The sequence below is a fragment of the Molothrus ater genome, chromosome Z, assembly GCF_012460135.2.
Source record: "Molothrus ater isolate BHLD 08-10-18 breed brown headed cowbird chromosome Z, BPBGC_Mater_1.1, whole genome shotgun sequence".
Taxonomy (NCBI): domain Eukaryota; kingdom Metazoa; phylum Chordata; class Aves; order Passeriformes; family Icteridae; genus Molothrus; species Molothrus ater.
In genome coordinates this window covers 27,973,553-27,996,230 of record NC_050511.2, presented here as the reverse complement: position 1 = coordinate 27,996,230, position 22,678 = coordinate 27,973,553, and the positions used below count along the sequence as shown (strand labels likewise).

Here is a 22,678-nt window from a genome sequence, read left to right as displayed (position 1 = left end):
AAAGTTCTTTCCTTGACCTCTTATTCTGCACCTTTCAGTCATTCCAGACTAGGCTAGATCCAGGACATCTAGGCTCTATGTAATCTGGAAATTAATATTGAGGTATGAAAAAAGAAATATATTTTTTGTTTTCAGCTAAATGAGAACTTTTTATAGTTGATGATGTGATGAAATGTGGATAGCAGTTTACAAGAGACCACAAGATGGTGCTAGAGATGGACGACTTCAAGGAGCTGTACAGTAGCAGCCACTGTGTCTTGTTTCTGGGCACCAGTCAGGCCAGAGGCAATGAAGGGAGGGCCTGGTAGAGGATCTTCTTTTCTGCAGTCTCTTTGTATAAACAGGGAATATGGAGAGTCACACTTACAGCACACAAACAGATTTCTTTGGTTAGAGAAATTATGGACAAGCAGAATCACAACCAAAGTGATGCTAAAATAATGTCTGTTTATATGCATCTTCAAAATTCATACCATGTACATGTAAAAGTAGCAACACTCAAGGGAGAGTATTTTTCTGTTTGAATCAGCTGGGAATTAGAAGACACACATGTACTGTATTTACTGGGATGGCACCCTGACCACATCATCCTGTCTAAGAAAAAAGAACCCTTGACATCGGACTGTGAGTGCACGGTGAGCATTTAACACCAGGGAAGAGGCATAAATGAGTCCTTCTACCGAGATGTTGTGTTACTGAAGATCCTTAGCTGAAACTGCATAATTTGGATTGCTTACAAGTTTTAGCAGTTTTGTAATTGCACCTATGTGAGATTGTAAAAATTTGTTTAGACTGTAGAGACATTCAGTGTCTACTGAATGTTGAACAAGGATTATGGCCCTTGGCTGCTGAGCAGGAGTTATGGCCCTGAATCACAAACATCACTGGTGGCCATTGCTCGAGCAGAAATGGGGGAAGTGGGGACACACCATCACGTGCAGACATAGCCTTGAAAAAATGCTAAATAGAGGCAAGAAAAATGACAACTTCTAATTCCAATTTCTAGCTCTTTTGGTTCCCTATAATGAAGGAAGTGTATGTAACACAGAGAAATATCACTTGCTTTACAGTTATTGTAGTTCTTCTCACAGGTTTTATTGTAGGAAGTCACAAATATGGTCAAAATACTACAAGTAATATATGAAGAATACTTGCATTACATTGGTCTAAGCAAACAAAATGCAGTACTTTATTTAAGGCACAGCTTTGGAAGGGCAGAAATACAAGAGTGACATATATATATTATTTTAATAATTATCACATCTGTTAAATGAAAGTTAAAGAATATAATTGTTGTTTTAAACAGCAAAATACTAATTATATTTCATATTTGAATGTTAGACACATTGGATTTTATTGTAAAGTGTTTGAAACTATATTTTTCTGAAAGGCTAAAAATGAAAGCCATTCTGAAATGGCTTTCATTTTCTGTTTTAAAATAAAATTTCTAAATTATTTCCACCTCACATATTAAAAACTTTTCTGCCACTCACAAGACACTTAGATTAGTGGGAACTGGAAAATGTCAATTTGAAGGGATTTTATGATCAAAAATAAGACTTCAGCAAAGATCAGGATAGAGAATTTTTAAACTTGCTTTACTCTGTACATTAAAAATTATGAAGTTGTCTGATTTTACTGTGTTTTATGAGAAAAGAAGTCAAATGATATTACTATCTTAGATATCAAATCCAAAATTTTACAAAATTATGACTGCTGTATTCCATAAGGGTTTATTTTCCCTTGAATTGTTAAAAAGATGGCACATGGTAAATGTACAAAATTCTGCATATAACCATAATTTAAAATTTAACTATAAAACAGATTAAAATTTAACTGAGGTAAATGTTACTTTTGTGGTGATATCAGCAATGCTGATTTCATTAATATGCTTTGTACAAGCTTTATGGTGACTTGTTGTCTTTTCATCAACTTCCCATCTAGCCATATAGATCCACAATCTATAATTTAGTGAGGTGACTACACTACACTACCAATAATAAATGTATGACTATGAAGTGTTAGTGTATCAGATAGTGAAATTAATGTACTTACTACGACTGAATCTATTTCTTGTGCAACATCTTAAGCAGTTTAAGTTAACTTGATTCTAGTGTAATAAATGCTGATTTATTATATTAATATCTAGAGTTTTGGGTTTTTCTTCATGCTAACTCTTGGCAGTTTATTGGCAGGTCTAGAGCTTGTAAGTATTATTTAGAAAATATTTAAAAGCTCTCTTCAATGAGCATTATAACTAACATAAAGATTTTCGCTATTTGAAGAATACAACAAGCAAGCTATGAAATCTTTTAAGGTCTCACAGACCTTTGGAGTTTAGTTTACAACAGAAAATTGCATTATTGCAATGTGCATTGGTGTGATTGACTGACTGGTGTTAGGATTCTTATTTCAGCTGTGCATTGTTTATTATACTTACACAGGATTACTCCTGCAAGTGTGTTATATTGTAGGCTGCTTTGCTGCAATTAAGCAGCAGTCTCTTGGTGTAGGTGCACTATTTAGACACATACAGTCTCAAATTACTTGCATCACAGAAAATTGCCACTAAATCAGAGTGGAAGGTAATGTACAGCAATGAAGAGCCAGATCTTTAACCCTTAGTGATCCTGATAATTTTCAGGTTGTTTTCTCATGTATTTCAAATAGGTTATGGTTTGCGGGGCATGGTCTATGGACATTTAAGTGTCAACATCTTCCACTTGACATTGACAGACCCTGTAGCCCAAAGTTAAGTACTCTTATGGGTCCTCCAGTGTAGCCCACATAAACACTTTATTTTGTTCAGTAATTTTGAACATTACTGTTTTTCTGATGCTGTTCTGCACTCTGCTTTGCAATTTAACATGCAATTGTATTTCCCTCTATGACTCAGAAGTGGAAGCCAATATGTCAGAGCAATTTTCTGCTGTGTTTGCAGGCATCTGTTATGGCCCATCAGTTCAATGTGCCTCCATCCCTCTGCCTGCACATTGTGCATCTGATGCTCTGTGTACATTTTCTTAGAGAGCTGCCGTGCTGGAGAGATGCTGAAATTGCATAGTGTGCTACATGGGCTGGCTTGGAGCTACAGGTGCAGAGACATCTTCTAGCTTCCAGCATCTTCCCTTATTCTCAGATAGAGTCAAGACACCTTTTCTTACTCTTTCTCCAAGTCAGTCAGTCAGGATATGCACATATGCATTTAACAACTTCTGAAAGTTTTCTTGTCACACTCAGGTGAGCTTATAAGACACAGTTTATAAAAAGTAAAATGTTTATCGCATGGAAAACTAATGGCATATTTTATGATCATATTAATATATGTTCCTTATTGTTGCCATCTTTGAAATATCCCCTGTATATTTTCCCACACCAGAATATTTTGTTTCCTTAAAAACACAGTTGGAAGGTAGGACACAGAGATTGATCAGTTAGTATGCTTTTCAAACTTAGCCTTCCTCTTTTGCTATTGAATATCCAGAAATAAAGGATTTTGGTGGCTTAGAAATTATGAAAATGTAAAAATTTAGCCCAAACAGAAATTAGCTGGTGTCAAACTTCCTCATCTTCTTAGGAGATGTATGGGCACTTAGGCCACTGAAAGGTAGACAAGTTACTTTTCCTGTAAATACGACACCCTGAAGTAAAAATTTTTGTCCTCATTGGGCTCTTTGTTTTCCAGCTTGCGAATATCAAGTGAGTCATCATTCACACACAGATAGTAACTTCTGTCTTCATAGCATTGGAACTGCACTGAATCTCCTTGGTAATGCATGATGAAAAAGTTATTATCTTCACTCAGCTATGAAAATACACAAAGTAAAAAACACATTGTATTTCTAATGCGATTCCATAATGTCAAATGTGACAAAAATTCATATATGCTGTTGGTTTGTTATATTTTATGCTTGTTATACTTTTCTCCAGTGACTCATATTTACCAATTTTTAAATAAACCTTAGGCAACAATTAATAATTTTGGGATAGATTCTGTGATAACTATGAATAAAAGTAATACCCATGTCCCTCAAAAGACTGAGTAATACCAGACTAATAGATGCATTCCTTTGCTTCACAAAAACACCAGCACAGTTTCCTCAGTGTATTTATGATAACTTAAGTTTTTCATTTGGTTATTTTCTCACCTTAGGCCTACCCTATCAATTGCCACTAGCAGTAAAATGCCCATCCACAGTTTTGCTTGCCTCTTTTGAAATAAAATTAGAATGTTACAGTAGAAACTACTCTTAAACAACTTAAGCTCTATTACCTGTGGCTTTTCTGTATATCTCCAGGTTCCAATGCACTTTTTAAAAAGATCCATCTCTGGAGCAGTAGCTATTGTCTAAGGAGCTACTCTGTGTGTGTGGGTGGGTGAGTGGGTGGGTGGGTGTATATATTTGTGCTGACTGGGCATCTCAGAGTGGGGATGGAAAAAGAATTACAAAAAACCATCGTGCTAGAGAGAGGAAGAGTATGTACTGAAATCTGCAGAAACTGCTAAGCTTGGGGCTCCAAAGGGCTGCTGAAACTGCCCATGGTCTCCAGCGCTCCTCCAGCGCCTACCACAGGTCGTGTAATCCACATCACATCCGAGCAGCTGCTGTAGCTGGACAGAGGTTACTGGGCAGTGTGTGTGAGCACAGCTGCTGGAACCAGCAGCCCTGGGTGTGACTGTGCACAGCTCCTGGAACCTGCTGGGCTGGGGGTATGAGCCCCTGCTCCTGCCTCTGTGCGCTGAGAGAAGGAGTAACTGTCAATACTGTGTGAGTAGTTACCTGATGCTAATAGTGGGACATTAATTAATAGAAGGTTGAGATTTTTGTTTCCCCCAAGGCAGCTTCCTGCCAGAGGGCAGGGAATTTAGAGTATCTTTTGGGAAAGACTGAACATATAAAAATCAAATTACTTTAACTTTCCTTTTGAATGACCTTGTTCAACACTCTTGCTCTGCCTATGTTCTATAAGTCTGCCCATGTTCTTCCCAGTTCTATAACTCTGACTAGTCTGGTGTATTATCATTCCTTAAGGGGAGCTCTAAAAGGAAACAGAATCCTTGAGGAAAAGCAGGAGTGCATGTAAAGGTACTAGCTTGCTGGAGATAACAGTGTTGGCAATAACCACCTTTTGGCAGAAGGAGAAATGCGTCCTTTTAGCCCGTATGACAACAGGAGATGGAAAGAAATTGTCCTGCAGTTATTGCAGAATACCTCAAGGAAACTTGGGGAATACACCTGTTATCAGCAAAGCTATAATGGGAAGCAGCTAGAATATTCTGTCCTGATCAATTCAATGTAACAACAGTGTCTGCAGCTTCAAAAAAAAATTACAGTTTTAAAAAATACTGCTAAGGAAGTTGAAAAAGATTTGTCTTTGGGGAAACAAATACCTACTAGGGACTCAGAATGGTAAAAAGTAAACATAAAAGGAATAAGAATGTTTGGTGAAAGAAAACCAGTAGAAGCAAGGAGAGAGATTCATATGTATAATGCAGAAATTCACGCTAGAGCAAGGGAGATTCCAAAGGGGTTTTGTAAAGCAAAATTTACATGCTCGCAAAGGCAAATTGAGATTCAGAAATTTAAAAATACCTACTGTACCTGCATGAAATGATGGAAAATTAGATGGAAAACTGTAAGAGGAAAATGATTTGGAGAATGACACTATTTGGCTGGGAGAAGGAAGAACTCAAAATAGAAGTATAATGAAACACCGTTAGGGCTCGGATGTGCAGTAGGTCTTTGGAAAGAGCAAAATGTTTTGCAAGAATTCATGGAAGAGGTGATTTTCTATTATAACCTGTAAAGGAAGATGATGAGAAAACCTGGAGAATGTGGTGGACTACTGCCAGATAATGTTCCTCCTGAGGACAGTTTCTACAGTAGGACTCAAGACAATTTGCAAGTTCCAAGAAAAAAGCTACTGATTTTTAGTTACAATCTGATATTTTGCTTTCCATTGCATTAAATGAAGAACCAATTTACAGCTTAGGTCTCACATTTAATGACAAAAAATTCACCTTTATTCATGTCCCACAGGTGGTTCACAATGCACTTGAAATAGAACACATATGCTCATGTCAGAAAAATGCCACAAATATTGTCTTACAGGCTAAAGAAAAACGGGTCAGAGAGTAGTATACAAGTTTTAAAATGAATAGACTCAAAATTATATAAAGTCAGATCAATTATGGCACAATGAGCATTACTCCAAGCTAGGTTCAAATCCTGCACTGTAACCTAGGAAGAAACTAGAAGATAAAAAGGAACGGATTTGAAGGCCAGCTGAAACAGAACATCTTGTGGTATTATAATGTGTTACACAAAGGAGTGTAGGGCACACTGCAATCTACATTTTGCCTCAGATCAAAGAGAATCAAAGGAATCAAAGAGCATGTGATCAAAGAGACATGAGTCGTGCAATGATGATAAGCAAACTAGTAAAACTGAGCTGCCACCTCAATTGTATCACAGAAGTTATGGACATTGAAAGGCATTACAAATTAGTTATGTGGTTTGTGGCTAAAACAGGATTGATGACACACCACTGAAAATTTTGGCTGTTGTGCAGTGCATGCACAACACCATGAGCTTCTCGTTCTTTCCACTCAGACTCAGTGCGTAAGCTGGGATGGACAAGAGGATGAGATGGAACACAGCTGGGAGGACAGTTGTGTTAGAGTGGCCAGAGGGATACTCTATGTCATGTGATGTCATGGCCAGTCATAAAGGATGTAAAGGATAGGAAATGTGGGGTTGGGAGGATGGGTGTCTGCTTCTGAGAAGACTACTACTCAGACACTGTCTGAGCATTGGTCAGGGGAGGAGATGACTAAGTGCTTTTGCATCATTTGTGGTTTTTTCTGACCTTCATATGTTTTACTTTTGAGTTTTTTCCTTAATTCAAAAATTTCCTTACTTTTGCTCTTGCTGTTCTCTAATAAACTGATAGTGCGGTGTTGGCTCTTGCAAATGTTAAATGTATGTTATAAGGTTAGAAGAAGTTCTGTTAAGATCTGGTGTCTTTTCATATAAGTTTTGTAATATTGAAAGTTAATATCTGACCACTGGAAAGTTGAAGCAAGAAGGACTGCACAGACTCCAAAAGGTGGGACAAAGGAAGAGCTGGGTCGGAAGAGTGACATATGGATGAGTGTGGGGAGGGCTGGCTTACCAGGGGGTTGGCTTGTCAATAGCATATGTAAGGATTACTGCAGGTGTGGGCAGTGTGTGTCTGGCTGCAGCTAAGCACCCAGCACTGCCCCTTTTTCCTTATTCAGTCCCTTGTTGTGGTTCAATAAACCTTTCTAAATGTTAAGAAGTGAGGTGTCATTTCTCACATACTCTGTCCCCTGGCAGGAGAGTAGGTCTGGTGCAGGGGCTTGGATGCTGGCTGGAGCAACACACCTCAGTCTATTTTTTTACCACAGCTGGTCCTTCCTGAAAAATAGTAGGGCTGTGCTTCCAGCCCTGGGTCAGTCAGCTTCAGGTGTATTGGACATCCCTCCACTGAAAGTAAACTTTGGCCTGTACACTGCTGCCAAAGTGATCAATAAAAATGCTTTGGCAATATCAGCTGTGGCATTCACTCTGCCACCTTTGATTCCATTCATACTGAAGGTGCAGGATCTCTGATACAGCAGCCCTGAATGAAAGGAATGTTCAGCCCAGAACAGTCCACTTTCAACATCCATCAGACTTCTACACTGGCCATATGTGACCACTGAAGAGTGAGTGAGGCTTGCAGATCACTCCTTGGCTTTTCAATAGATGAATCAACTTTTGGAGCAAAAAACCCCAAAAACCTCAGGCTGCATGCTGGGTGCCAAAAAGGACCATCAGCTTGCTGCCAAGCACAGTAAACATGGCATTGTCAGTACTTACAAGGTAAAAACTTCAGGATCAAGGTATCTTAGTGGGCCTCACCAGATTTTACATGTTTAGAGTTTATTTTGGCCTACTGGAGTAAAGAATAAGTGTCTTAATAAAGTCTTTCATGAATGCACAGCCCCTGGTATAATCTCCTTCCTTCTTGTCTTCATCAAACTACTCAGTAAAACAGAGAGGACTGTGGAATAAAAACTTTTACAGCTCTTAATAGAACTTTCACAGCTGCAGTACTTCAGGTCCCAGTCCACCCAGGCTGGGATATTCCAGTCAAAATTTTGGCAAATGCTGTCCAGATACAATGATCTAATAGCCTTGCATTGTCCAGCAAGGAACAATAACTTGAAGAAAAACAGCCTGATCCAGCAATTGAAATTGCTGAATTCTATCCTTTAGTATTCTTTTATGCATATGTGTTAATTAATGAAGATTTGAAACAGAGGGAAAATTGAGTGCTACTAGTACTTCAGAAAAGATGAGAGGGTGATGAATACATCATCAAAAGTCTGAGTGTAGCAATGGGTCAAGAATACATTAAATATTATGGTTGAACCAGAACAGAAATTACATTAAAATGAGATACTACAGATGTAGTAGTGTATATGTACTGAAGATGTGTGCTTCTTTGATAACCATTGTATGCTCACAAATTTCTGCACTTCCAGAAGAGTAAAAAAAAGAGAAATAGTAAAAAATTCGCACATAATTAACGCAAATGATAAAATGGGAGCTGTCTTACCTACTGGGAGAATTATGAGCGATGGGTGGGGGAACAGCGAAAACCTTTTAAGTGGAGAATCTAAAGTGAAATACTGTTCTGTAGCCCTGAGATCATTCTGTTGTGTAGTTAACTGCATTTTTTTCTATGATATTATTAATTATGATAAGCATGGTCTATTATAGAGTTAGAATAATCACAGTTATAAGCAAATGCTCCTGAGTGAACTGTTGGGGTTGGCTTGTGCACTACTGCTCTGGCTGGGATGCTGACACTGTGTGAAATGTGTGAGGCCATAGTTGTGCCTACAGTGCAGTTTTCCACTCCTGCCACAACAGCATTGCAATAAATATTGGTATTGCCTTTCTGACTTAATCCCCAATTAGAATCAGATGTTATTGTAAACTATTACTTGCTGTAATTTTAAATAATTATTTTATTGTTATTACAATCTAATTAACATATTAAAATTTAATTTAATAAAAGATGTTTCAATTAATATTGATTGTGAACCATGTCTCAATGTTTCAATTGCCTTGGTTACAGAAATGAATGTTTACAACACATACAACTTGTTTACAGCTATACAACTCTTCCTGGTATAACGATAGGGTCCACAGATTCTCACATTTCTGCTAATTCTACTGGCAGTCTTCAAACAGAAAAAAAGAAAATGCCTGTCTTTAAGATTAGCTATGCAAAGCTAGTAGATTAAATATCACATTGCAGCTCTGAGTAGCTTTGTCATTATCCATGAGAAGTATTTCTCCATCTCATTGCACTACTCCCACACTTTCTCATCCTAAGGACAATGCAGGCATTATTCATCACACCAGGAATTATTTACTGATCGGTACATTCATTTTAGAAGGTTTATGAAGAATCTCATGATTCAGAGTTGCCTATGACTTTGCCTCTTTACCCAACTGGATGTGGTTCAAGTGCAGACTTTTGATTTCTCCTCATACAAATGAGTGACTGTTTTTCTTCTATTTCAGGGTATCAGTAAGAAACCATGATGAGCAGATCATCATGGTTTGTCTTACTACGTAATGAATGGGTTCCCAGAAAGAATTTTTGATTTTAACACTTTTTAAAAACCCAAAGTGATATATAGATCTCTACAGTTATTGTTACAGCTCTTTCCAGATGTCTCCCAAAACTTGCTGACCTAAGGACACTAAACCTCTGTGAACAGCTCCAGTTTAAAAACTGTATGAAATAAAAAAGTGTATTAAATATAATTAGCAAAAGTCAATATGACTGTGATCATTTATAACATACAAGGCGGGGACTAAAAGTTGCATTAAAAATTTCCTAAGCTTTGCTGCTTTCTCCTGTGGGGAGCCAAAGAATATTACTGGCAGAAGAGAACCTTCAGTTCAAGCAGAACTTGAACTGAAGGACCCACTTAGATTTTCCAGGCTCAGAATGTAGCAGATTTGTTCATTAATTATCAGTAGTGTAGCTCATACCTGTTGAAAACCATCTCAGATAGATGTCAATTTACCGGAATTGGAAATTCAATGCTTTCTGATTTAGGAGAAAGGTCAGCATTTTAGAAATTTTAGGCTGGGAATTTCAGGTTTTCAGGGTTTCACAGTCCCTCTTATGAAGTTCTGAAACTACTTGGGTCCAGAGAGTTCTAATTTTGCCTAGTGAAATTGGAAAGATTGGCTTTTCAGTTGAATAATAAAGCCACAGGGCTACAATCCTAATTAAAAATATTATTAGTTATATTTCCTTAGTTTTGCATTTTCTCTAGGTTATAACATCTACTATCCTAAAGTTTAGGTATCCCAAAGAGCAACTGATTTCCTTCATGTGCCTACTATGTTTTATCATTTCTATACAGAGAAGAGTCAACAAAACCAAGCTTTTGTCAAAAAACATGTGAAGAAACCACTCAGTTATCTGTATTTCTGTCCACAACACATTACTCCCAATTTATAATCATCTGATGACACGAAATCCATCAGATGAATTTCTGATTCATCTGAAAAAACCCTGAAAATGACAGGGTTTTATTACTTCCCAGAAGTTTATGACTGATGGATTCATTAGTTCTTTAAACATCATAACTTTTGTAATCTGATCCTTCTAGATCCCTTCTGCTAATGTACTCACCCAGATTTTCTGTATCTTGCCGAAGAATTTGCACCAGATAAAATCTACTTTGTGTCTCCCATCATTTTGTATAAGCATAATAATACAGGAAACATATCCACCTTTCATGTTTCAATAGAAAGTCAGATATTTTGCCTGGAGATTGAAGGATGTAGTCATAATTGTATTTTCCCTTTTCTGAGAAAAAAAAATCAACTCAAAGAAAAGTAAGCAATTTGTCACTTAATGAGTAACAGGATGAGTTTAGATGCCCTTTTTACACACCTGTATTTGCATACACAGTCTCACACATAGGTTTTTATTTGTTTGATCATGATTGTATACCTGTTTAAAGTCAGGATCTTCATGGTTGCAAGTTTTCATATCACATCTCTTCACTGAAGGACAATCTGGCTCTGAACAGGATGCTTTTAAGACCTGTGTTTACAACAAACAGATTTATTAATTTTGTAATTTAATTTGGTAATTTTTTCATCATATTTTGCTTTTCAAACCCATCAAATGCGGCGTTAGTTCTAAAAAAAACCTATCTTTTTTTTTAAAGTTCATTAATTATTACATTCAAATAATCCCAGATTAATAAATTGATAAATTATTAAAAAATTTCATTAATATATTCCTCTTTCACAATTTGCACTGCAAAATGAATTGGGTTGAAAGCAAATACTCAAGACAGTCCTTCAAACTATGTAATGCCCAGGTCCTATCTAGAAATGCAGCCCTTATTGAACCATATTGTACCAGGATACCAAAACTTTTTCCAGATAAGAAGCCTTGTCCTGTTCCATACCAGAATTCCTGTTGAGACTAAGGAAATTATTTATATTGTGCTGGAAAAAGAAAGGTTTGTGATCTTTCCAAGGTTTTACACATTTGGTAGATGCTAAATATGTCTTCATCTTCAGATAAGAACTGCTTTCTATTGTGTCAAGAAAAAGAAAAGAATGATAAACAATTCTTATTTCACTTGGTGCACCTGTTGTTGTGCACAGGTGGAATGTGTTATGGAGATTTGTTTACCAAAGAGTGATTTCTTAATTGGCCACTGGTGATGGCCCTTGGATTCAATTGACCAATCTGGTCCAAGCTATGTCGGACTGTTTGCGAGGGCGATGAGTTTCTTAGAAGTATGGTATGGCACGGCATGGCACGGCATGGCACGGCATGGCATGGTATGGTATGGTATGGTATGGTATGGTATAATAAAGCAATTGATCAGCCTTCTGAAATCATGGCGTCAATGTTAATTATCACGCCACTGGGGACCCATGCTACGATAAATCCATTAAGGCTCAACACTCAGTTCTTCTCTTGATTTGGTGGAACACCCTTCAAAAAATTGATTTATGAGAAGGCAACCTCTGAACCAGAAAAATCCTTTAAAAATAGTTGCTGTTTCAGGGACAGAAAGGAAAATCCCTTTCTGTGAGTAATAGGGTAAAATATGATTTATGTGTCTTACAATATATATTTCCCTAGAAAAATTCAGGAAATAGATTTTATGAAGAGTCATTTGTGAGTTAAAAACAAATGAAAAAATCCAAGACTTTTTGAGAAAGCATTTGGTGATTTCCACCATCATGCATGGCTGACATTAGACAGAGGGTTATTCTTTATCTCAACATCTCTGTATAAACAGAGCTTCCTGGACCTTTGCTCTGCTGTAGACGGTAAATTGCAACATAGCATTCTTCCTCAGACAGATTTAGCACTGATTATAGTCCCTCTCTGGGGAAGACTAGCCTTGCCTTCCCTTCCTATCAGAAGCAAACCTTCACAAGATTGGAGAAAATGGGAATGTTTAGACACCAGATGGCAAATGTTTGAAACTGGATGTTCAGCTGTGTTTTCTCTTCATCACATTCCTTGTTCTGTGATGTGTATTCATTGGAAGAAAATAATTTCCATCTTAAACTCATCTCTTTCCAAGGCAAGATTTCTGCTTTTTACTCTCCTCTTATTTTCCTGCATGTTTTCCGGCTAAGAAGCTCCCTCTTCCTCCACAGAGACTGGACCCCAACATCCCTGACTGTCTTCTAGTGGCAGTAATCAACTACCCAACCCAAAATTTTTTGCAATAATCTTCTCTGAGTATTTCACAAAAAAGAATAAGGGGACATACTCAGAAGTTATGAAATGTGGAAGGTGGTAAGAAAAATGAATTTGAAAAGTCCTGTGGGGGAAATTGTCTTACAGTAAGAGAGAGCACCCACATGTTATAAAGAAAATAAACAACTTACCTTCAGGGAGAGATGTTTCTTACCCTTGCACAACAAGACAAATTCATTAAGCTTTGATCTCTGTGTGAGGCTCACCAAATTTTTAGAATCTGTTTTACACAGAAGATAATATTGTAATAATATGAGTATCACTTTATAAAATAAAGAAGAGCTGAATATGCTCTACAAAGAGAAAACATACTTAAGACATGGGAATAAAAATAAATACAATCACTCTTGATACCATTCTCTTGTCTAAAGTATTTAACGCCTGTGACTTTGTGAGACTTTAAATTTCCCATATATATAGTTAATTTCTCTACTTTTATGGTCAATGTATGAAATATCAGTTGTACATTACTACATGTCATATGAACTACAAAGGCAAATGTAGTGGTAGATAACTCATATGTGTAGTAAACACGTTTACTGTATACACCTGGCTATGTATATGTCAATATGCAAAATGTAGCATTTTTTCCCCTCTACTTTTTGCATGTTTCTAGATAATAATCCTTTTACTATTATAATTGTGGGTACATTGGATAAATTCCATTTTTGAGCTAATACTGTTTTTTACCTTCAGGAAGTAAGACAACAATGCTAAAGTGACAATGTTCATTGTTACCTTCTGGTACTTCAAGATGTCAGCAAAAAGTAAATAAATTAAGGTACCCTTTACCAACTCATACAGCACACAAGAACATTACCTAGCAAAACCCAATATATATGTATTACATACATTGTAATTACATATTACAATGATTGTTCAATGATGCTATACTTATCTGACTGACTCGCAAACTTACTTCAAAAAACACCACTTATGCTTTTAGAAGTATGACAAGCGTTCCATTTAAGGCAGAAAATATAAAAGAAAGTGGCAGTTGATCTATATGTTTAACTGCAGCTGAATACAAATTTAAAAATGTTAGATTATTATGCATTACCACTTACAGTTAAGGAGTTTGGAGGTTTTTTATGTGTTACCAAAGGCATGTTTTAGCTTTTTAAGGATATGCAGAATTAGCCGAATGTATTCATCTCACTTGACTAATTTTAGCTTCTCTTGGACCTGATTTAATTGCCTTAACTTTCCTTAACTGTAATACTTTTGTATTATTCTTCTGAAGGAATTTTTCTGAGACTGCTTTAGCATGAAAATAGCATTAAAAATCCTTGTTAAAAATTGAGAAAAACTCAAACTGACTATGCTTTATTTGGTTTAAATGAGTATTTAGATAAATATAGTAGGCTACTATAGCAGGTCTACAATTCTGTTATTTTGTATTACTTTTTGTGATATCACCTTAGATTGCCTCAGGGGCAATTGTCCAGTTTTAGTTGTAGCATTTAAGAGACACATCAACAGGCAAGAGAGGTTTCTTATCAAAGTCAAGAGTGTTCTCTCTTGAAGGCAAGAGTGACAACAAAGGAGGTATGCAGGAGTCCATCCAGCTCACCAGGGACATCCATCAACATGACTTATATCCTAACTATCCTTATCTTTCTCCATCTAGAGTTTATTGTGACTTGCTTATACATTGTTTAGTCTGAGTAAGTCCAAAGGAGCCCAACTTTATCACCTCTAAAAGATGTCACAAGTGGTCTATCAAGCAGCCAGAGAATGGCAAGGAAAGCAAGGAACCTTTTTGTGATTGTATATCAATGATACTTCCACTCTGATGGATTTTGAATTAATTACCTTGTCTCTCTGGTCACTAAAACCTTACCAGAGTCTAAGGGGCAATTTAAAAATCCATGCAAAGAAAATGCCTTGAAATTAAATAAATAAAAAAAGTCTTGCTTAGGGATATCCCTAAAATGTAAAGCTTTGGGATTTGGGAGGTTATCAGTATTTTTATACCGTTCCTTAGAAATCTTCATTTGTCCCTTCTTCAAGGTACATCTGGTACTGGACCAGATTTGTTTTTATTGTTACAGGAGCCCTTGATGATTGGAATTAGAGTGCATTTTTCTTCCACTGTAATACCTGAACTAATATACCTTTGATTTTCTCAATAATTTCGTAAGTGTACAATATGAAAGTTCCCAAAGCCTCCTCCTTCTTCATATTAATTTCTCTTTGGTTTTCCTCTCCTGCTAAAACAGGTCTTCACTTTGACTCATATGCCAGCAATGGAACACCCACATTTTTCTACAAAAACAATTTTGTATACAATATATTCCCTTACATACATTTGTTTTCAGTCCAAGTCACTACTCCTAATTTACAAATTTTGTAGCTTTGAAGATTTCTTCTTATGGAACACAGGAAGGCTCTTTTATTTTTAGACCTGTCCAGTAACCTGAGCTAAGTGAAAAATCTGATACAATATGTAATTTCTAATGGCAAGTCTATGTGTAAAACACTACTACCTTCTTTTCCTATGCTCTAATATATCTTCAAAACCACACCCTAACAAAGAGATGATACCTTTTTTTCCCCCAAGATGTTTTTCCTTACCTGCTGCTTCATTCCTTGTGAACACGCTTAACCACGCAATATCTAAAATAGAAGGTATTTAACAAATACGTGGAATCAGAGATCTAAGCATTCCTCAGATTTAAAAATAATAGAAACAGTTTCAAGAATTGTTTTGAAACACAATCTGAGAAAAAATGTGTAATTGCAACAGACATCAGATTTCTTTTCTTGAGAGTCTCCGAATTCACTCAAACTTGTAAGGCCGTACAGTTCGACTTGTGAACAGGTACACTGAAGCCTGAACACTGAGCTTAAAAAGTGTATTGACTGCTTAATTTTATTTTGCAACAGAGAATGCACCTAAGAAACAAGGGATTGGTAACCAGCTGTAAAGCCTTCTGTGCTATTAAAGAGGAGCCTGAAGTCCTCTGGCATGAAAGTGAGTATCTTAATATTAAATGTATGGGACTGGAAGGCAACAAGTAACAATAGCAGATTGTTTCTGGCTTTTCTAACATCAGCCTGAATCACACAGCCAGTCAGCTGAGGAAAACATCATCCACTTCTGGTAAAAATGTCATAAACATCCTTGATACAACTTTTTCCTAATATTATGTTGTTGCAACTGTGTCATGAATATATGTCTTTGGTGCTTATGTGTGCAATTATATTACACAACATTTCCTTTTTTGTTGTTGTTGGGGTTTTTGGGCCTTTTTTGTTTGGTTTGATTTTGGTTTCATTTTTGTGTTCTAGGAATATCAGTATCTTCTACATCAGGCTTGTCAGACCATGTATCTGTTCACAAACTGCTTCCATTGTATACCTATACTGGTTTTGGTTCAGTTCATAAATTAACAATAATAATTGTCTGAGTGACTCCAAAATTTGATGGAGTTATCAAGGAAAAGATACTGAAAAATATATAAAACACACTTAAGTACCCTATCAGTATAGCTGTCATTATTCTCAATTTAATAGAATGAAAGTTTTAGTAATTCAATTAAAGATTAATTAATCAATTAATCCAACTAAAAGATTTCAACTTTTTCCTCTATTTTGGTTAAAAATATGTTTTATTGAGTTTTTTTTCCTACTTTCACATCTCTGGAAATGATACCATTCTAGAATAATTGCATCATTCTAGAATAATTGCATTTGATATTATTTAATTTTTCTCTACCGAAATCATATCCTCTAACAAGTCTTTGGATGATGATAGTTATGTTAACATCTCTGGTGTCAAATACTTAAGCCCTTTTTGAGACAAAAGAGTTCAATTAAAAACAAAAGATTTCAATTAAAAACAAAATAACCCCACAAATTCCAAAATGTGCCCTATTCTCCATTTTGCATTTGTTTTTGAGCATTACCTTTCCTTTGTCTCTCTTTTGAGCTAAATGTCTAGACTTCTCACTTAATCAAATGAGTGTAAACAAAATCATCTTATCATTTAAATATATAATAAACCTACTGCAAATCAGGATAAAAGTATTCTTGTATCATTATCAATATTCATACAGATCCAATATATTGTTATGTCTACAGAGAACAGGATCACAGAATCATTTAGGTTGGAAAAGACCCTTATGATCATTGAATACAACCATAATCTGACACTGCCAAGTACACTATGTTCCTAATCACCACATCCAAACACCTAAATCCCTACAGAGTGGAGACACAAACACTTTCCTGAGCAGCCTGTTCCAAAGCTTGGCAGCACTTGCAACAGAGACATTTTTCCTAATATTTAATCTAAATTTCCCCTGGACCACCCGAGGCTGTTTCCCTTCATCCAGCCTCTTGTTGCCTGGGAGAAGGTAACAAGACCCGCACCCGGATACACCTTCCGGTTTGGCAGCTGTAGAGATAAGGTCCCTCCTGAGCCTGTTTTCCTCCAGGCTAAACACCCCCAGCTCCCTCCACTGCTCCTCACAGGACTTGTGCTCCAAACCCTTCCCCAGCTCCACTGCCCTTCTCTGGACATGCTCCAGCACCTCAATGTCTTTGTTGGAGAGAGGGGCCCAGGGACACATGACACATAATAGTACATTTGAGAATTTCCTGAGTACTACACATGCAATTGGTGAGTTTCGGTATGTAAGGAGTATTACCTTCATGGGATTGTGAATCCTTGGTAGATATTTCATGATGACCATCTTCATCTATATCAAAATGCACTGTTTTTGAATCTTCAGTTAGTATATAGCATTTCAATGTTTGTCGCAGGCTAAACCCTAATAAAAAATGAGTTATACTTCATTTTACTATCAACAAAGAAATTACATCATTCCATTAGAAAAAGATCAAGGGCATTTTTAAACAATCTTTACTTGATAATCTATGTATATTTGAACTATGAGCAGTATAGCCAACATACTAGAAATTATCTAGTGGGCTTAAGCAGCTGTTTTGAGGACTTGGTAGTGGTGTGAAGAAGGACAATAAATATTTCTTTGCTTAGAAGGTTATGTCAGTGACCTGACCAGGAAACTTGCCTGTTTCCCAGTTTTGCCTTTTGAATATTGGATGTGGGTATAAATAGGACTTTTAGGTAAGAGTGCTAGCTAAAAAGCAGCATTTAGTTTGGGGATCAGATATCTTGTCCTGAAAAAAAAACCAAAACACAAACCAACAAACCAGGTCTTTCTAACTAAAAGCTTCCAGGAGGGAAATTGCTCCCTTTCATTCCTAAATGCGACTGTGTTGTTCTGGATGTCAGAAGGATGTATGTCTGGACACCTGGATATGAGACATCTCCAGAATAACACTATAAATCACAATTTTGATTATGTTCAGCTGAACATTGTTTTACTGGAAGAGATTTGATACTTTCAAATGCAGTTAAGACATTTCTGAAATGACAAAGACCTCCAGGGTATGCTGTGAGATAAAAAATCCTGCCTTTGCCAGAATAATTAGCCAAACAAAACAACACGATACACAGAATGCATCAGCAGTAGCATAATGTTTTAGGAATGCTTGACTTCACAAAAAACTTTTTTACTTATTTTATAATAAGATACCTCCTCTGAAACATCTGTATCTAGGCAAATATTTTGAAAAAATTGCATTTTTTTCAAGAAGCTTTCTTTCCACCCTGTTTAGGCTGAGCAGAAACTCCTCTGCTCAGTAAGAGGGGGAGAAGGATGATGCACATCCTGACAGCTTGAATCACACACTCCAGAAGTGGCAGGTTCTGTGTTGGACCTTTGATTATATGTATAGCTGATTTGTGGTTGGACAAAGATTTTCTCTTCAAAGGCAGCTGGCAATCAGGCTTCCAAAAAAAAAAGATGTGGTGTTCTAAAAAGCAACAGAGCAACTACAATAATCAATACAGCAAACTTTTTAAAAATTTTATCTTGAAGTAGCTATAGTGTAAGAATTCTACTTATAACTAGAATTACAGTGCCCAAAGAACTAGTACTAGCCCAAACTAGAATGGTTGGCAGGTCTGCTAATCATTCATCCTTCTCCAGGGAGGTACATTTGTACATTATGAATTACTGGTATGAACATGGTGGGGTGAAAAATGTAATGTCAGTATTTTAAGGAGTATTTCTGTTCTGGTTATTTTAAAGGTAGCTTTGGGGTGTCTATTTTTCACCAAATATTTTTCTTTTTGACAGAATTATAGAAAAGCTGTTTCGCATGCTTAATTTTGTTGGGTTTTGCCTTGGATTGGAATACTCTTTTCAAGATTACAAACATATTTGTCACTAAGGGAAGAGTTACCTGGCTTTCCAGGAGCTGTTGTCGTACTTCCAAGACATTTCTTCTTCACAGACAGCCTTCTACGGAGAGGCATTTGATACGGCTTTCTACGGCCTGAGCGGAGCAGCATTGTCGAGGCGTTGAAGAAATACTGATGACGATGATCTCACTTGACTTCCTTTTTGAGTCCTAAAGCAGGAGTTAGAATTTGTCACAAGACTTTGTGTTTCCATTGAGAAACAAGTTTTCAAATATAATTTTGATAAATGACAGTTAATAGAAGTAGATGGACTCTAAAAATGTTTGACTGCTTGCATGATCCAAGCCTTTGTCTTGCAAAAAAACTGCATTTCCAGCGATGGTAAATCAGTTAACTACCTAAACTTTCACTAAGATGCATGCCAACATGGATAACACAGTTGTGTTGAACGAATATGTTTTGAAAGACTTCCCCTTGGATAATATATAAGCAGTGTTTGTGGCTTCAGTTTTTGTTTGTCAATCATAGGAAGCTACCTACATTTTGCTAACTGAATTGAAAAATCACATCCATTCTGTGGATACAGCATAAGATAATTGTCAAAGTATTAATAAGTGATTGAAAATTATGCTAACTACAAAACAGCATGATCTGACTTTCAGAGGTATACATAGGTATATTGCAGTCTTAAACTAAGGTTCGGGAAATCTTGCCTCAGAAATGAGGACTTGAATTTGGAAACTTGAGGAATATGTTATAATTATTAAGGAATATCAGATTAGATACCTGAAGGAGAGCTTGATATCTAAGAATGTGAACTGCTTTGATGGTGAAACCACCCAGGCAGCTACTAAGGTAATCCAAAGTTGTAATTCAAATCACTGCATTTCAGGATAGCTAAGGACCTTACTTTGGTTTAAAGAAAGGAAAGCTGAAATTCTGAAGTCTACGTGCTCTCCTGAAGTCACTTGTTTATGGCAAGTGTTTATGGCAAGTGCAGACCAAAGAAAACAACAAGCTTCAATTCTGTCAGGTATCCTGGAGAATGAAACAACTGAAAATGGGTATGATTTTAGCCCCATGCAGCCTTGCACAGAATAATTAAATATCTGTCAGACAAGAAAGATTATGGCTCTGACACAAGTGTAATGGTTTGTAAATTCACCCAAGGAAGAGTAGGGCAGTTCTGTTTCCTGGTTTGGCTCACTTTCCTGATGCAAAGCTTCGTATTAAATTTTTTACATGAAATGAAAAACTTCTGCCCCGGCAGTTCTCTTGTTACCAGACTAAAAGGGATAACTACGGCTCTTATTCAGTCTCTTCAACTCTAGTTATAAAAACATTCAATTAGATCACTGAAAAGTGAAACATTTGTTATATGGGATTGCTCTTCCTTGTGAATAGGGCTCAGATAATTTATGATAACTGGCAGTCAGAGGTAGAACGAAAAGGCTGGGTCTCCCACATCCTGCTGAAACTGCTTTATCACTGAGCATTCTTAACAAAAGAAAACATTCTTTGTGGTTTTTTTCGCTAGGAAACTGGTCTCTGGAAACTTCCACCTGAATCGGGCTCTATGGTGTGTGTGGACAGTAGTGCCACCTTGTGGATCTTGAGAGACGTAAATCTCTAGGAGTTCATTAACAGAGCCTCAAGACTTTGCTGGGTCTGCGAGGCTCAAAACCACACAATCACTTACTCAAGTTTCCTACTAAACACAAGTGTAATTCTAGTTTGGCTGCTCTTGATCATAAGTTCTGAAGATCCCAATTCCTGGTTTTGATCTATCTTCAGTCTTGTACCTGCATAACTTACACTCACAACGGTAAGACAAAAGGAGAATGACCACAATTCAGGACTGAAGAATTCCTGAAGAGGGCAGGCCAGTTCAAAGACATTTTCAGAAACATGTTTAGGAAGTGGATAAATTCTGAAGTAACTTTCTATGATGAACTATGGACAGGTAACCTTGATGTTAGGAAGGACTGTACTAAATTTTAATTAGTTTGTCTTGTTTAAACAAGTAGAAAATAGAAAAGTCTGTGGTAGAACTTCACCTCTGTTGGCTCTCCAGAAGCCAATTAGTTGTTCTCCAGAACAATTAAAACTCCCTAAAATAAATAAAACAAGCGTTCACACCTTGAATTGCCATATATTCCTTAAGACTGAGTGACGTATAAATGCTCCGATTTCAAGAAACTTTTCCTGTCATTACATGTTCTTATATACATGTCACCTATGCCCACATTTTTCACTCTTTGTCATAGTCTTTTATGCTGTGTATATCTTCCTATGTTGATTTCTTTATCCTAATGTCTTTCATACCTATTTCTTCAGTAATTTCTCTCTTCTGTACGGTATACATTGAAGTGGACTAAGAAAACTTGGATATTGTTCTTGGCTGCAGATGCGTCAACCACTGTTTTCATAACTTGGATCTGATTAGTTTCATTTTGCATCCAAACTAAGTATAAAGGAATTAAAGGTCTCTAAACTGCTGAAACTAGCAGCAGTCTAATTACTCTTAATAAACTAATGAGTATGTTTGTGGCCAAAGACAACAAGATCATACTAAAAGCAGAAGAAATTTGTTTTTTACCACTACATGGATTATATTAATTCATTGATATGAAGACAGCAAAGAAAACCTGTTATATAGCCTCTCTTGCTCCTGTTGTGATCTTGTTTGCTCTCTCTTTCATTTAACCCCAAGATACATGTGATTACAAAATTAAATTAAATCAAATTCAGTGCATAAAAACATTTAAACTTTGGAATTCATCCACATGGTGGTATGTTCCAAATATTATCTCATACCATGCTGACAAATTCCTAACATGATAAGTCTAAGATCCTTACAGGGTCAGAACTGTTTTAGTTGAGTATATTGGGTCACAGCTGTCAGGCCTGCTAGCAGAGGTAGTAACTCCTCCACATTTATTCCAATTTAAAAGTGGATTAAAAAGAATTTTTGGCATCCTCTAGCTAATAAAAAGTGAGGTTTACAAAATCTATTATCTAAACTAGACACAGGAATACACAAAAATGAACATAAACTAGATGAAGAAAGAGTTTTCTTAAGAAAACTTTAGGATCAACTGAAATAATCACTCTTTCATAAAATTTCAACAGTCTGATAACATAATCTTAAATTATTTAATCCTGCTGTAATCTGCCATTCTTGCTTACCTTACTTCGTCTCTGCTGGGATACTTCTACTGAACAGAATGCTAGAAGCAGCTCTGTTACAGCCAATTTATTGTCTGAACAGAGGGCAGGAAGCCAAACCTCTGAATAAAACAAAAGTCTGACGTGGATCTAATCTTCTAGATCTCTCACACTCTCATTTATATCAACATTCCAATTGTTCTAACTATTCCTGGAATTAAAAAAGGGTTGGAAATTGTAGGAGCAAACTTTTAAATGCCTATTTCTGTGTGATGCCACAGAAGCTTTTCTGCCTAGAACTGCACGCAAATTTTTAGCCACTAGTTTTGTGTATTCTATTCCTATATTTTATGTCACTAATATTGTTCTTGTTATCTGTCATTCTTCTAGGGCTGAGTCATGTGCAGATACTAGGGTTATAGTAATACA

The 22,678-nt window shown here is 36.5% G+C and overlaps 1 protein-coding gene across 1 annotated transcript; it reads right to left on the bottom strand.

The window, feature by feature from the left end:
- Positions 1-1,441: 1,441 nt before the first annotated feature.
- LOC118699838 (uncharacterized) lies at positions 1,442-22,297 on the bottom strand. The gene is made up of 7 exons (XM_036404031.1): positions 22,271-22,297; positions 19,123-19,290; positions 17,499-17,621; positions 15,421-15,462; positions 12,975-13,063; positions 11,059-11,151; positions 1,442-3,805 (listed from the first exon to the last, which is right to left on the bottom strand). Exons 2-7 carry the CDS (start codon positions 19,229-19,231, stop codon positions 3,617-3,619), a joined length of 645 nt encoding a protein of 214 aa, XP_036259924.1. The 5' UTR covers positions 19,232-19,290; positions 22,271-22,297; the 3' UTR covers positions 1,442-3,616.
- Positions 22,298-22,678: the final 381 nt, after the last annotated feature.